This window comes from Amphiprion ocellaris, chromosome 3, assembly GCF_022539595.1.
Source record: "Amphiprion ocellaris isolate individual 3 ecotype Okinawa chromosome 3, ASM2253959v1, whole genome shotgun sequence".
NCBI lineage: Eukaryota > Metazoa > Chordata > Actinopteri > Pomacentridae > Amphiprion > Amphiprion ocellaris.
Genome location: NC_072768.1, coordinates 20,656,615 through 20,668,719, shown reverse-complemented (window position 1 = coordinate 20,668,719; position 12,105 = coordinate 20,656,615). Strand labels below are relative to the sequence as shown.

The 12,105-nt window shown below is 39.3% G+C and overlaps 1 protein-coding gene across 12 annotated transcripts in view; it reads left to right on the top strand.

The window, feature by feature from the left end:
- Window positions 1-12,105, top strand: part of LOC111567130 (adaptor related protein complex 3 subunit beta 2) — a 58,352-nt gene that overhangs the window by 34,850 nt on the left and 11,397 nt on the right. For 5 of the 12 annotated variants that reach the window (XM_055009214.1, XM_055009209.1, XM_055009211.1 and 2 more), the window contains exons 16-24: window positions 367-553; window positions 2,047-2,177; window positions 6,781-6,819; window positions 7,522-7,636; window positions 9,250-9,427; window positions 9,804-9,969; window positions 10,182-10,269; window positions 10,531-10,640; window positions 10,742-10,970. In XM_055009214.1, the coding sequence (XP_054865189.1) occupies window positions 367-553; window positions 2,047-2,177; window positions 6,781-6,819; window positions 7,522-7,636; window positions 9,250-9,427; window positions 9,804-9,969; window positions 10,182-10,269; window positions 10,531-10,640; window positions 10,742-10,970 (1,243 nt within the window). The remainder of the gene's footprint in view (window positions 1-366; window positions 554-2,046; window positions 2,178-6,780; window positions 6,820-7,521; window positions 7,637-9,249; window positions 9,428-9,803; window positions 9,970-10,181; window positions 10,270-10,530; window positions 10,641-10,741; window positions 10,971-12,105) is intronic. The other 7 variants (XM_055009216.1, XM_023268052.3, XM_055009213.1 and 4 more) reach the window with 3 other exon arrangements.

Here is a 12,105-nt window from a genome sequence, read left to right as displayed (position 1 = left end):
TGTGTGCGACTAAATTTGCTTACTTTCCAGTACTGCTGCTTATCCAGTCAGACACATAGCAACCCTCAAATTCATCCTAGTTACCAATTAATACCCTACTCACTAATCAGGAAATCCTAAGAAACATCTGGCAACAACTTAATGACGCCTTATCAAATTACCCAGTGCAATGTCCTCTGCTTTCTATCACATTTGGGTTGTCATACCAGACCTCGTTAAATGACTTGTTAACAATTACAGTAATCCAAAAACACTGGCACAGATGGACACGCTACTATTGTGTTCTGTACATGCATCAACACATCAGACAGATATTCTTTGTCCTCTCTTCATCCTCCATGTCCTTCCTGTTTCTTCCCCTCACAGACCAAACTGCTGACGCAGTACGTCCTCAACTTGGCCAAATACGATCAGAACTACGACATCCGTGATCGGGCGCGTTTCATTCGGCAGCTCATTGTGCCCACTGAGAAAAGTGGAGCCCTCAGCAAGTATGCTAAAAAACTGTTCCTCGCCCTCAAACCTGCACCTGTCCTCGAGTCTCCATTTAAAGGTAAGAAGCCAGTCCGCCTTGATCTCAGCTTGGAGAAAGATTAAAGCTACACGGCTACAAAGTACTGCTATATGTCTTGAGATAACCATGAACACGGAAACACTGATTATACAAACGTGTGCTCTGAGCTCCCAGTACTTTCTTTCTAGTTTGTGATCTTTTATTTTCATTTTTTATATATTTTACCAAAAGTTTTTTTTTTGTAATTGAAAGGACTGAAATAATTTAAGACATTTTATTTAGCTTCGGTACTTGGACCCCTAACAAAAAGGACAGAGTCACTACAAATGATCACACAAAATTGATTATTAATTATCTTGGGGCCAGAATAAAATTACAGAGATAAAGGTACTGTGTGAGTTGAAAGGAGCTGCAGCTGTAGCACATGGCAACATAACATAGCTCCAAATCTGAACAGAGTCATTTAATATATTTTAAGATTCAGTGTGATTTACAGTGGTGGAAAGAACATTTTCAGACACCCCATGCATTTGTGAAATATTGCATTAAGAATCACTCTTTGGTCTTCTTTTCAAACCATCACAGCCAAAATGCTAAACAAATCCTAAAAAAGCCATTAAAAACTTAAAATTGAAAATCTATGGTGGATTATCAAAAGGTCTGTTTCAAAGCATAAATAAAAGAATTTAGAAGAAATTAAAGAAGTAATTCAAAAAGAATGGAACACGATTATCCCTTAACAGTGTGAAATGCTCGTGGGGAACATGCCAGCCAGGAATAGAGCTCTACTGCGTGCTAATGGCAGGACTACTAAATATTAATTTGATGATGTGATGGTTTATTTTTTGTTCAGTTTTGAACACATTTTCTGTTATTTGCTGACTTTGATACCGACAATGTTGAGAACTGACATACTGAAACTGTCAAGAATTTTTTTTTGTTAGTTTTTCTTATCAACAATAAACAAAAAATATATAATTTGTTTATGTCTGTCTAATGCAGCCTCACCTTTTGAAACACAAGCAAGATTTTTCCACAAATATTTCATGATATCTGATATTGTGTAAAATTTTAAGGGTGTTCTAAAACTTTTTTCTACTACTGTATACTTGAGAATAACATTCTCTCACACAAATTTGCTTCAAAATCACAGAGAAATGATGCTCCTGTTGACTCCAGAATTTTTTTGAGGATTACCGTGTATCAAGTTTTGTTCAGTTTTAGAGTAATCCAGGATTATTAGCCCCTTTTTCAATGGGTACATCATAATTATAAACTAGCGCTAGCTCAGCATACTCTAAAAATGCCAGTTTGCTAATATGTATGCAAAGTTGTCGAGTTGTATTTTACATCTATCTGCTCTTTATAACTCCTAAAGCTGCCAAATTATGCTAATTATAGTTGTAAAACTTAGAATGTAATTATCCTCCTAATAAAAGAATAGTAATATGAGTGACAAAGTGCGCTTTGTGTAATTTTTATCTCTGCGTATAACTGCAGGTTTGCATTCTTTTTCCTTTGTGTTTTGGCAGATCGAGACCACTTCCAGTTGGGTTCATTGTCCCACCTGCTGAATGCCAAGGCTGGGGGCTACCAGGAGTTGCCTGACTGGCCTGAAGCCGCCCCTGACCCCTCCGTGCGCAACGTGGAGGTGAAGGAGTCTGTGCGTGCAGTGGGAACAGTAACTTACAGAGACACAGGGGCCCTCTGGGGCCCCCAAAAGATGGAAGGGAGCGAGGGTTGCTCCTTTCCCAGAGCAGTGCCTCAGAGGGGTTGGACAGAGTCACCAGAGTCTCACACTAACTCCAATATAACATTGATTCCTCTTTCACTGACCATCATTCATTCACTTACAGCCCATTAGCATCAACAGCTCATCAGTAACATGCATCCTTGTTGGCCTTCATAAACCTCCAAATGGATGGTAATTAACAACTCGCCCCTCCATGGAGGAGAATGAGTCAGAAAGGAGAAAAGAGGACTAGTTTGATAAGAGAAAACGTTAGAATGAAAGTTTAAATTTGACAAGACTAAAATCATATGAAAACATTCAGTTTAGCTGCTCTCATCCTCTCTGCTGCACTTGTTCTGTTCGGCAGCAGCATCTTACTCACCCCATCAAAGTGACTTCTAACTGTTGTTTGAGCCCATAGCACATGCAAACTGAGGGTTAACATGGATCTGTAGTCTGTGAATTTCGTTTTGGTCCAATCATTCCAAATTGTTCAAGGAGAAACACAAGTTAAATGCAGTCTTTTAAGAGTACACTGTGCATTTTCCTGTAGAGCTTCATCCTAACTCTCCAGAGCCTCCTCTTCTTCTCCATCCATTCACTCCATGTGCCATCGGTTTATAAGCAACAGTGTGTTTTAAATAGACATAAAATCAAAACTTGAGTGTGTCACTTCTTTGTCAAAATCAAGACTCAACCTCAAGGTTTGATTTTGCTGTCATCTGTTATTTTTTATGTTAATAGTAGAGCTTTGTAACTCACAGTCTAATATTCCATATCAAGTGTTAACTTGTCGTTTTCCTTGTGATGCAGATTTCAAGATGAGGCCAAAGGTGCATTTTATTTTGATTTGACTGGTGTTACAAAAGAGACAAGGGTCTAAAAGACCAGATCAAGAGTTCAGTGCATTTTAGGCAGCCAAAGAAGTTAAAAAAGTAATATGACTGTTGTCCATTTTTCAAAGCTTTTTATTCACTTCCAGTTCCATTTGTTCCATTTCCAGACCGAGACTTAGACCTTACAGGGAGTTAAAATCAATTTAAAGCAGTAAACATATTTCCTGCTTTTAATTTGTGATTGGAAAAACTCTAATGTCATGTGGTAATGTAGGCAGTTCAAAACAGGCACTGTTTTGAACATCTAAGTTCTGACATCAGATTTATTTCCTCTCAGCATACCTCACTGCTGCAACTAGGTTTGTAATACCATCCCCTAGTTTGGCTTCTCTTACTGTGGCCTGGCAGCTATCGAATCACATTAGCTTGTGACGTCATTCTGAGGTCTTGCCACCGTTAATTGACAGCTCACCCAACAGCACTGCAGCCTTTCTACATCCGATTTAGGACTGAGAAGGCTTCTCTCTGGTCTTTGCTTACAGTTTTTAAATTGGAAACCACAGTAGCTGTTGAAATATTAATGAAATCACAATTAACTATTCAAATATTTGTTGAATTTAGCAATTTATAAAATGACATTTTAATAAATTACCAATGTTTTTCAACATTTAAAAACAATAATAACACTAATATTTCAGACCTTCCCTGAAAATTGCATCCAAATCCGTTAGTTCGTTTTGAAGTAATGTTGCAAACAAACAGACAAACGTATGCTAATTGTCACATAACTCCGATGCATTCCTTGGCGGAATAATAACTACAGAAAAACAAATTGAGAAGTTTTCCGTAATCAGTGACTAATGTTGCTATATATGCACACATTTATCAATGGACAAATGTATAGATTCAAAAAAGAAATCAGTAAAGCAAAGACAACAACCATAGGGGGAATTTTTTATTTAAAGTTTGTATTCAACATTAAAATAGTAACTTTGTGCAAGAAAATCAATGTAAAAATGCATCTTAAAAGGGGATTTCCTATTTCAGTGACAGAAGTCTTGCACAAATATTGCCCAAAATGTCAAAAATGAAAGCTGTTTAAGGAGGTTTTCCCTGACATTGTGATTTAATTGGCAACCCAGATTCTTCGTCTGACCCACAGAAAACCTACCCAGGAATTAGTCTGTTTCTTCTCATCATTCAGTTGAGCTCATGACCAACAGATTATTTAAGTCATGCATTAGTGCTGCTGCGTGAAGACATCAAAACAAAAAAACTTTGTCAGATCTGGCACTTTTCTGTGTTTTAACTAAATATATCCAAACCATTTCATATTAATTAGGTTTAATTCTTGTTGTTGCTGATTAATTTTCTACAAATCTGCTGCAGTCCATTTTCAGGTAGTGTCCTGCATAATTACAACTTGTAGCTAAAATTTAGCTGTTTTGGATTTTTGTCTTTTGCAGAGCAAGCAGCGATACTAAAATGTTAGCTTGTCAAAAATGATTGAAGAACAATGCTGAAGAAGAAGAAGTAAATCATTCTAAAAAACCTGTAGCATGCTTTGAAAAATGGCTGACAGTCGCGTGTGATGAACAGGATTAGTAGCCAAAGAGCAAAAACAAGCAACACCAGCGTAAGTCTCAGTGTAGCTGCTGAAACTGAGCGTCCCATATTGTGGCTTCTAAAGCTTTGAGGATCAGTGGATCCTCTGGAGCCTCTGACAGACTCTTCCTCTGCACATTATACTCGTCCACAGACAGAGGAAGTCATTTCCACCGGTGAGGGGCGGATCGGTTTGCTAGGAGACTGGCGAGAGGTGCCCCTCCTCCACGTTTGGAGTGCGGTGGTGTTTGTTCTGACGACCGCTCTCTCTTTTCTCTCTTGCACTCTCTTCCTGGTTGTCATTTAATGCTGTGACTGCTAATCATGACACTGATAAGATAAGATTAATGGGATTCTCAGAAATTCATCCTCCGTCAGAGCACTTAGGGGGGATGAATACAACAGCTGTTGTCCCACGTGGAAAGAGATTAACTGGAAGGGACCCAATTATTAGAGTAAATGAGAGGAATGTTGTAGAATTAACAGTATAGAATAACAGTTTATCTTAAATCTTAGAGAGAAAACTGATCCAAGTTGCAAATAAAAGCAGTCGAAAAGACAAGAAAGCAAGGCTTGACACGCCATTCTTCAAGTCAAGAAGAAAAGAATCTCAACTCAAGGTTTACTTATTCACTTGTCTCGGTGTTTTTAATCATATTTCACTGTCTTCACTGGCAGTTGAAGTTTTGTTTTCAATTTGAGGTGACCTGTTTGTCTCTGTTTGTAACAGTAACTCAGCAGTGTCAGGAGTAATACTGAATGACCCAAAAGAGTTACTGAACATTGATGGTAGAGTTAAATGTTGTGTTATCAGAGGGTGACAGAAATGAAGAGCGAAAGTGTGATATAAAGTTATTCAATGCTAAAAGACATTTGTCTCAAGCAAAGCAGACTATGAGCAAAATGAGCAGTGATCATGTGACAGTCGTAAAGATACTAGACAGGACAGTATCATAGTCTACAATAGGTGATGTAACAGTGTTGGGTGCAACAGAAGATTTTCCACCATCAGCAGCTTGTAGAGTGAGAACTTTTTACTACTGAAATGTATAGTTTACTCAACTGTGATAAAAATTTTTTTAAAAAAAGCAAATTGCATTGACTGTATATGAAAAATTGACAAGACACATTGCTGACGGTGATCTGGTAAGTGCATTTTGCATTAAGTTCGTTATGGCTGTAGATTGTATTTTTGTTCATCTTTCTACCACATTTAAACTTATTGACTGCTCTGGAATTTACAAAATCCAAGATGCAAGGAAGTTGATGGACGCCACAAATCACTTAAACGCGCCAGTGATGAACAACTGTATCCATACAAGTACTTTTAGCATCTGTCCTGATCTCTACTCGCAGTCTACTTTTCAGCCAACAGAGACAAGAAATGCTGTTACAGTTTAAAATAGTAGACAGTCTGAAAATCCACAGTTTTCTCATCAAACTTCATTTGACATCCAAAACAAGCAACTAAGTCCACCTTGAGTTCAGATTGTTTGTCCAGCTCTTCCACCGACAGTTAATTTCCTCCTATGCACTGGTCTTTCTTGAAATTTGTGACTCGAATAGTGAACGTGTCACAATGTTGTTGTGTGATTTTGAGTGATGTGATTTCTGCCTTTCTCCCTCTGCTGCTCCACCTGTGCCTCTCTTCATTTAGTTCATCTAACCCATGCCAGCACAGCATGCTTTGTTGCCGGTCAAGATGTTCATACTAAATGCATTTTCACGTATTTTTTGATGTATTATTAAGTAGCGAATGTGGATGTTGACTTTTAATTTCTACAGTATTTAAGTATTTATATATATGAGTATATACAGTAGTATTAAGTTATATTGGAGTGCATTGATTTTACCTAGTCGACAGTTTTGTTTTGATCATTTTTAGCAACGTAATGGTAGTTAAGTATACTGTGATGAAATTTGGGGTTTATTTTTTGTCTCTGTGATATCCAAAACTGTTCTCACATGTTCATATTTTTAGACCCTGAAACCTTCCTGTGCCTGTTTCTCTTGCTTTCTGACTTTTTTCTAAAAACTTTTCCTTCCTTTTTCCTCATCTCCATCCCAATCTTTTTCTTTTCTACGTCTGCCAGGTTTTTACGCTGCTTGAAAGAGTCACAACATTAACGAGTGTGAGTCAGTTAGCGCCAAAGAGCCACACGTCCTTGAGCCTCAACCCATTAAGCCGCAAAAACCCAAGTGCTTTTTAACACCCTGCCTTACGTAGTTGCTGTTCTGTGCTTAGCTCAGCCAAAGCTACCTGAAACACAGCACCCTCTTCCTCGGTCTGCACCATTAAAGAAGTGATTCTTTTAGCAGGACGTGCGGTCCTCTGACACGTCGACATGCATTAGCAACCTTGTGGATTTTAAATGGGGTTTGGAGATGTCCACACTCATTAGCAGATGGCTCTGGTTAATGAGTTTGGTCACAGAAAGAGCAGATGGCCTTTTTTTTAAACTGTGGGAGGATAGTCGCTGCTTCTCAAAGACATCACTTCTTAATGGAACTGCTCCCTGTATTAAAAGAAAACCATTTCTGCAACTGGTCATGAAGGCAACACCTGGTGCTCACATCTATCTGTGCAAAAAAGCAAAGAAAGAAAGAAGTCTCCATACAAGCATTAGTGTCTGTACTGAATTTGTCCTCTGACTGTCAGATCTAAAAGCAGATCTGCAGCAGCGATGGCTGGCTTCATTTGGCTGCATCACGCCCAGGCAGAGGCATTCATGGCCATGCTACTGTAATCTGTCCACGTCTCTGCTTCTATCTGAGGGGTTTTTCACCGAGGCGGCGCTGACGGCTGACTGCTTCAACTCTGCTTCTTCTGCCAGGTGCCTGAATGGACCAAATGCAGCAGCCGCGAGAAAAGGAAGGAGAAGAAGGTGGAGAAGCCGTTCTACTCCGACTCTGAGGGCGAGTCTGGGCCGACGGAGTCCGCTGACAGTGGTAACTTTAGAGGGCTGCTGGCCCTGGTGGCACCATCTAACCACCCTTTAGTCAATATGAGTGGTGTCCATCACAGATGCATGTGTGAGAATGGGGTTTTTGTGAATGAGTGGGGTTGAGGATGATAAAAAAATAAAAATAAAAAATTAGACATAAATCCTTAAATAGATCAAAACCAATTAACTCTGTATGTGACACTCAAGATCACCAGGTCATCCTGAAAGTCTAAATATTTAGTAAATGGTCATAAGTATGTCATGTCATTTAAAAAAAAAGTAAAAGTCTAAAACATCTGGACACTGTTGTCTTTGACAGATCACACCTGAAGAATGTAAGAGTAAATATATTATTTTACATCATTTCTACACATTCAGGAACATGAAACACTGCTGACAGACAAATAAAACTTTGGTTTTAGAATGTTCATGATATTAACTGACAATAAGAAAAATAGAGAAAATCACAAGCCCTGTCATTTATTGGATAAGATGTTATTTTAACAGCCTAACACAGTAAGAAAAAAAAATACACACCATTCATTATGCATTTGCACAAACAGTAGTACTGTAAAAGGAATAGTTTAGTACTTTAGTATTATATTTGTGTGAGTCAGAAATTTTACTTTGTGACCCATAATCCTTTGGTGAGAGAAATATTCAAGCAGGGTTGTCATGATGTACACTACTGTTCACAAGTTTGGGGTCACCCAGACAAGTTCATGTGAGCACTCATGTTCTAACATAATTACAGAAGGGTTTTCTGATCATCAATTAGCCTTTCAACAACATTAGCTAACACAATGTAGCATTAGAACACAGGAGTGATGGTTGCTGGAAATGTTCCTCTGTACCCCTATGGAGATATTCCATTAAAAATCAGCTGTTTCCAGCTAGAATAGCCATTTACCACATTAACAATGTCTAGACTGGATTTCTGATTAATTTAATGTTATCTTCATTGAAAAAAAACTGCTTTTCTTTCAAAAAAAAGGACATTTCTATGTGACCCCAAACTTCTGAACAATAGTGTACCAATGTTGGTGATAACCATGAAATGTAACTGTGACAATACTGAATATAAACCAGCACCTGTAACTATCTGGTTGACACTCTAATTATGGTTACAGACTTTTCTCTCCTTCTTCCTACACCCCTGAATCTAATTTATTCCCCAAAAAAGATACAAAACACACAGTGAACATTGTTAAAGATGAAACTGACTGATAGCAACATTTTTTCTTTTTTTTTTTTAAACCACCACAACAATATTATTATTGTCTTGAATTCTATTGATGATAATTGTGTAGTGAAAATCTGATGTCAGATAAAGGTGCTCCTTAATCTTCTTTTTGTTATAACTTGCCGCTGGAAAAATGTGTCTGGAGCTTCAATAATAAAAGGATAGTAAAAATTTGATGCTCCTGGCTGGTGAATATCATGGAAAAACTTTTGATTATTTGACAGATCAACAAGGTTTGACCATGACTTTGAATTTGAGTCTTTGGAGCAAGAAATTGTTTAAAGCTTGATTGTCCTATGGTTCTTGTAAAAAAACATTTCGTCCCGGCTCTAACTGGCCTGTTCACCCTCTTAACCCGACATTTTCTTCCTCAGAGTCGGACTCTGCCAGCGGCTCGGAAAGCGGCAGCGGCAGCGAGGAGAGTGGGTCGGGATCAGAGAGCGAAGAGAGTGAGGAAGGCTCTGAGTCTGAGGAAGAGGAGGAGGAAGAGGAGGAGAAGGACAAGAAGAAAAAGAAGAAAGAATTAAAGAAGCCAGTGCCAGAAACTGAAAGGTAGTCGTGCTTTTTTTGCAGTGTCCATAAAGACAAATCCTGATGAACAATTTCATGGACACTGCTTCAACCAGAATATCTTTTAATACTGTTTTAATTATATTCCAGGTTGTGTGTGGGTGTATCAAATTCATTCTTATGTCCTGAGCCAAATATCTTGAATTTTAATATGCTTAACTTTCTCACCATAAGCGTGTGGTTAACTGTGGTCAGGTCTTGGTGTTTTTATGTGCACACCATATCACAGATCCAGGTTAACTTGATGGATAGCTCTATTCTTTTTTATCTGTAAACACATTAGCAGTATCTGTTTCATCCATTATAGAATTCACTCTTGGATCCCAGAGGGATGTCTAACCTTTGCTTTCTTTTTCAGCGAGCAGAGCAGCGAAGAGGAAGACAGGAAGATCAAGAGGAAGAGTAAACAACGCAAGAGCGACTCGGAGTCCGAGTCTGACGAGGATGAGGAGAGCGAGTCTGAAAGCAGCCAATCAGAGTCTGAAGACTCCGAGTCTGAGATAGAGGTCAAGAAGAAGAAAAAGGTACTGATAATGTGTCCACATTTAAAAACACACCCCAAATGTTGAATGCAGAGAAAGATAAGACCCCATGAGGTTGGGTTTGTGATATTGGAAAATGATGAATTAGATGAAAAGTGATGTGTTCCTGAGACCTTAATACAGAAATGTGCCCAGATATACAGTAACATAACATTGTCCTCTCTTCATGGCAGTTTTCTTTGATCTCCCTCCAGACAGCTGAAATGAAACCTCCCTCCAAACCTGTCAAGAAAGAGACCAAGAAAGAGAAGAAAGAAATGTCTCTGCTCGACCTTGATGATTGTGAGTTTTTTCATCTCTGTTACCGTCCTCTTCAGAGAATGCAAAACTAATGACGCTCGCTTCATTAAAGCAAAGTCAATGAGCAAGGATATTTTGTGATTATTTCTAAAAATCACTCTAACGTTTGATGTTCTTGACTTATTGCTTTTTCAACTTTCAATCTTTTTTTTTGGAAAAAGTGATAATTTAATGACTAGATAACTACAGTCAAGCCTGAATTTGCCCGCTGACTTTCTGCATCGCCTGCATCTCTTCTCGCAGTCGAACCTGCTCCCTCACCTCAAGTCACACCAGTCAACACCTTCCTGTCCAACAGCCTTGTGACTGACCTGGAGGGGCTGTCTTTGTCTGATTCTGTTCTCTCCCCTGCTGTAAGTACCTCACAAGTTTCTTACCTTTGTGATTCTCATATTTATTCTTTAGCAATAAAATTACAGAACAAACAGACTGACAAAATCTTTTTTTTTTTCAGACCATCGCTCCCTCCAGCGTGCTGAAGAACTACGAGCTGCTGCACCGGATCACAGGAGAGGGTCTGTCGGTGGAGTACTGCTTCAGCCGGCAGCCTTTCAGCCCCGACGCCAACATGGTGGCGGTGCAGATGCAGTTCACCAACAGCGCCACCTCCGACACCAAGAACCTGCACATGGAGGACGTGAAGCTCCAGTCTGGAATGAGAGTGAAAGAGTTCCCAGAGATTGGTGAGAGAGAGCCTGAAGACATCCAGTGTGCACGCAAACCAGTTTCTGTTTTTAAGTCTACACCCCTGCTAGCGTTCCCTGGAAGCTTCACTATTCAATATTCCAGATGAAGCATATTGGAGTCAGTCAATTTCATGGAAAGCCATTAGTCAGATGTAGATCATTTTTGCATACGACTGGAAATTATAAGGTGATGATATTACCAGACAGATCACACATTCTCTCTGGCAACTATGCATGTCTTGCTAAATTAAAACTAATAGAGATTAATGAGTGAAATACAAAGTTGGATGGGTTTATGATCCATGCAACACTTTTTTTGTTAAATTCCCATCAATCCATCCATTTTCTGTACACCGCTTAATCCTCATTAGGATCGCTGGAGGGCTGGAGTCTATCCCAGCTGACTTAGGGTGAAGACTGGGGACACCCTGGACAGGTCACCAGTCTATCACAGGACTACATATACAGACAAACAATCACACTCACATTCACACCCATGGACAATTCAGAATTATCATTTAACCTCAGCATATTTTTGGACTGTGGGAGGAAGCTGGAGAAAACCCACGCATGCACAGGAAGCACATGCAAACTCCATGCAGAAAGATCCCAGGCACAGGCCGAGATGCAAACCGTGGATCTTCTAGCTGCAAGGCGGCGGTGCTAACCACCGAGCCTGTTAAATTCCCACCATAAATTTTTAAAAAAGGTTTACAAAACTTCACAAAGGGTATTCACAATCCTAAAGCTATATGACAACAACAATATTGTGATGCCAGTGAAGTGCTGTGTTCACTGCACATATAGTACCTATAAAAAGTCTTCACACTTCTGTCAAGTTTTCCATTGTTATTGCTTTTCAATCTTTTTTTTTTTTTTAACATCCCTTGTTAGTCCCACAAGGTGAAATTTGCAGTTTTTTGCATATCCCAATTGGGGTCAGAGCGCAGGATCAGCCATGGTATAGCGCCCCTAGAGCAGGAAGGGTTAAGGGCCTCACTCAAGGGCTCAACTGTGGCCACATCAGGGTTTGAACCTCTGACCTTCTGATTGGTCCAGAAACTTAACCGTTGCACCACCACTGCCCCTAATCTTGAATCATAGTCAACTTTTATTTGAGCTTGTGGTGTGA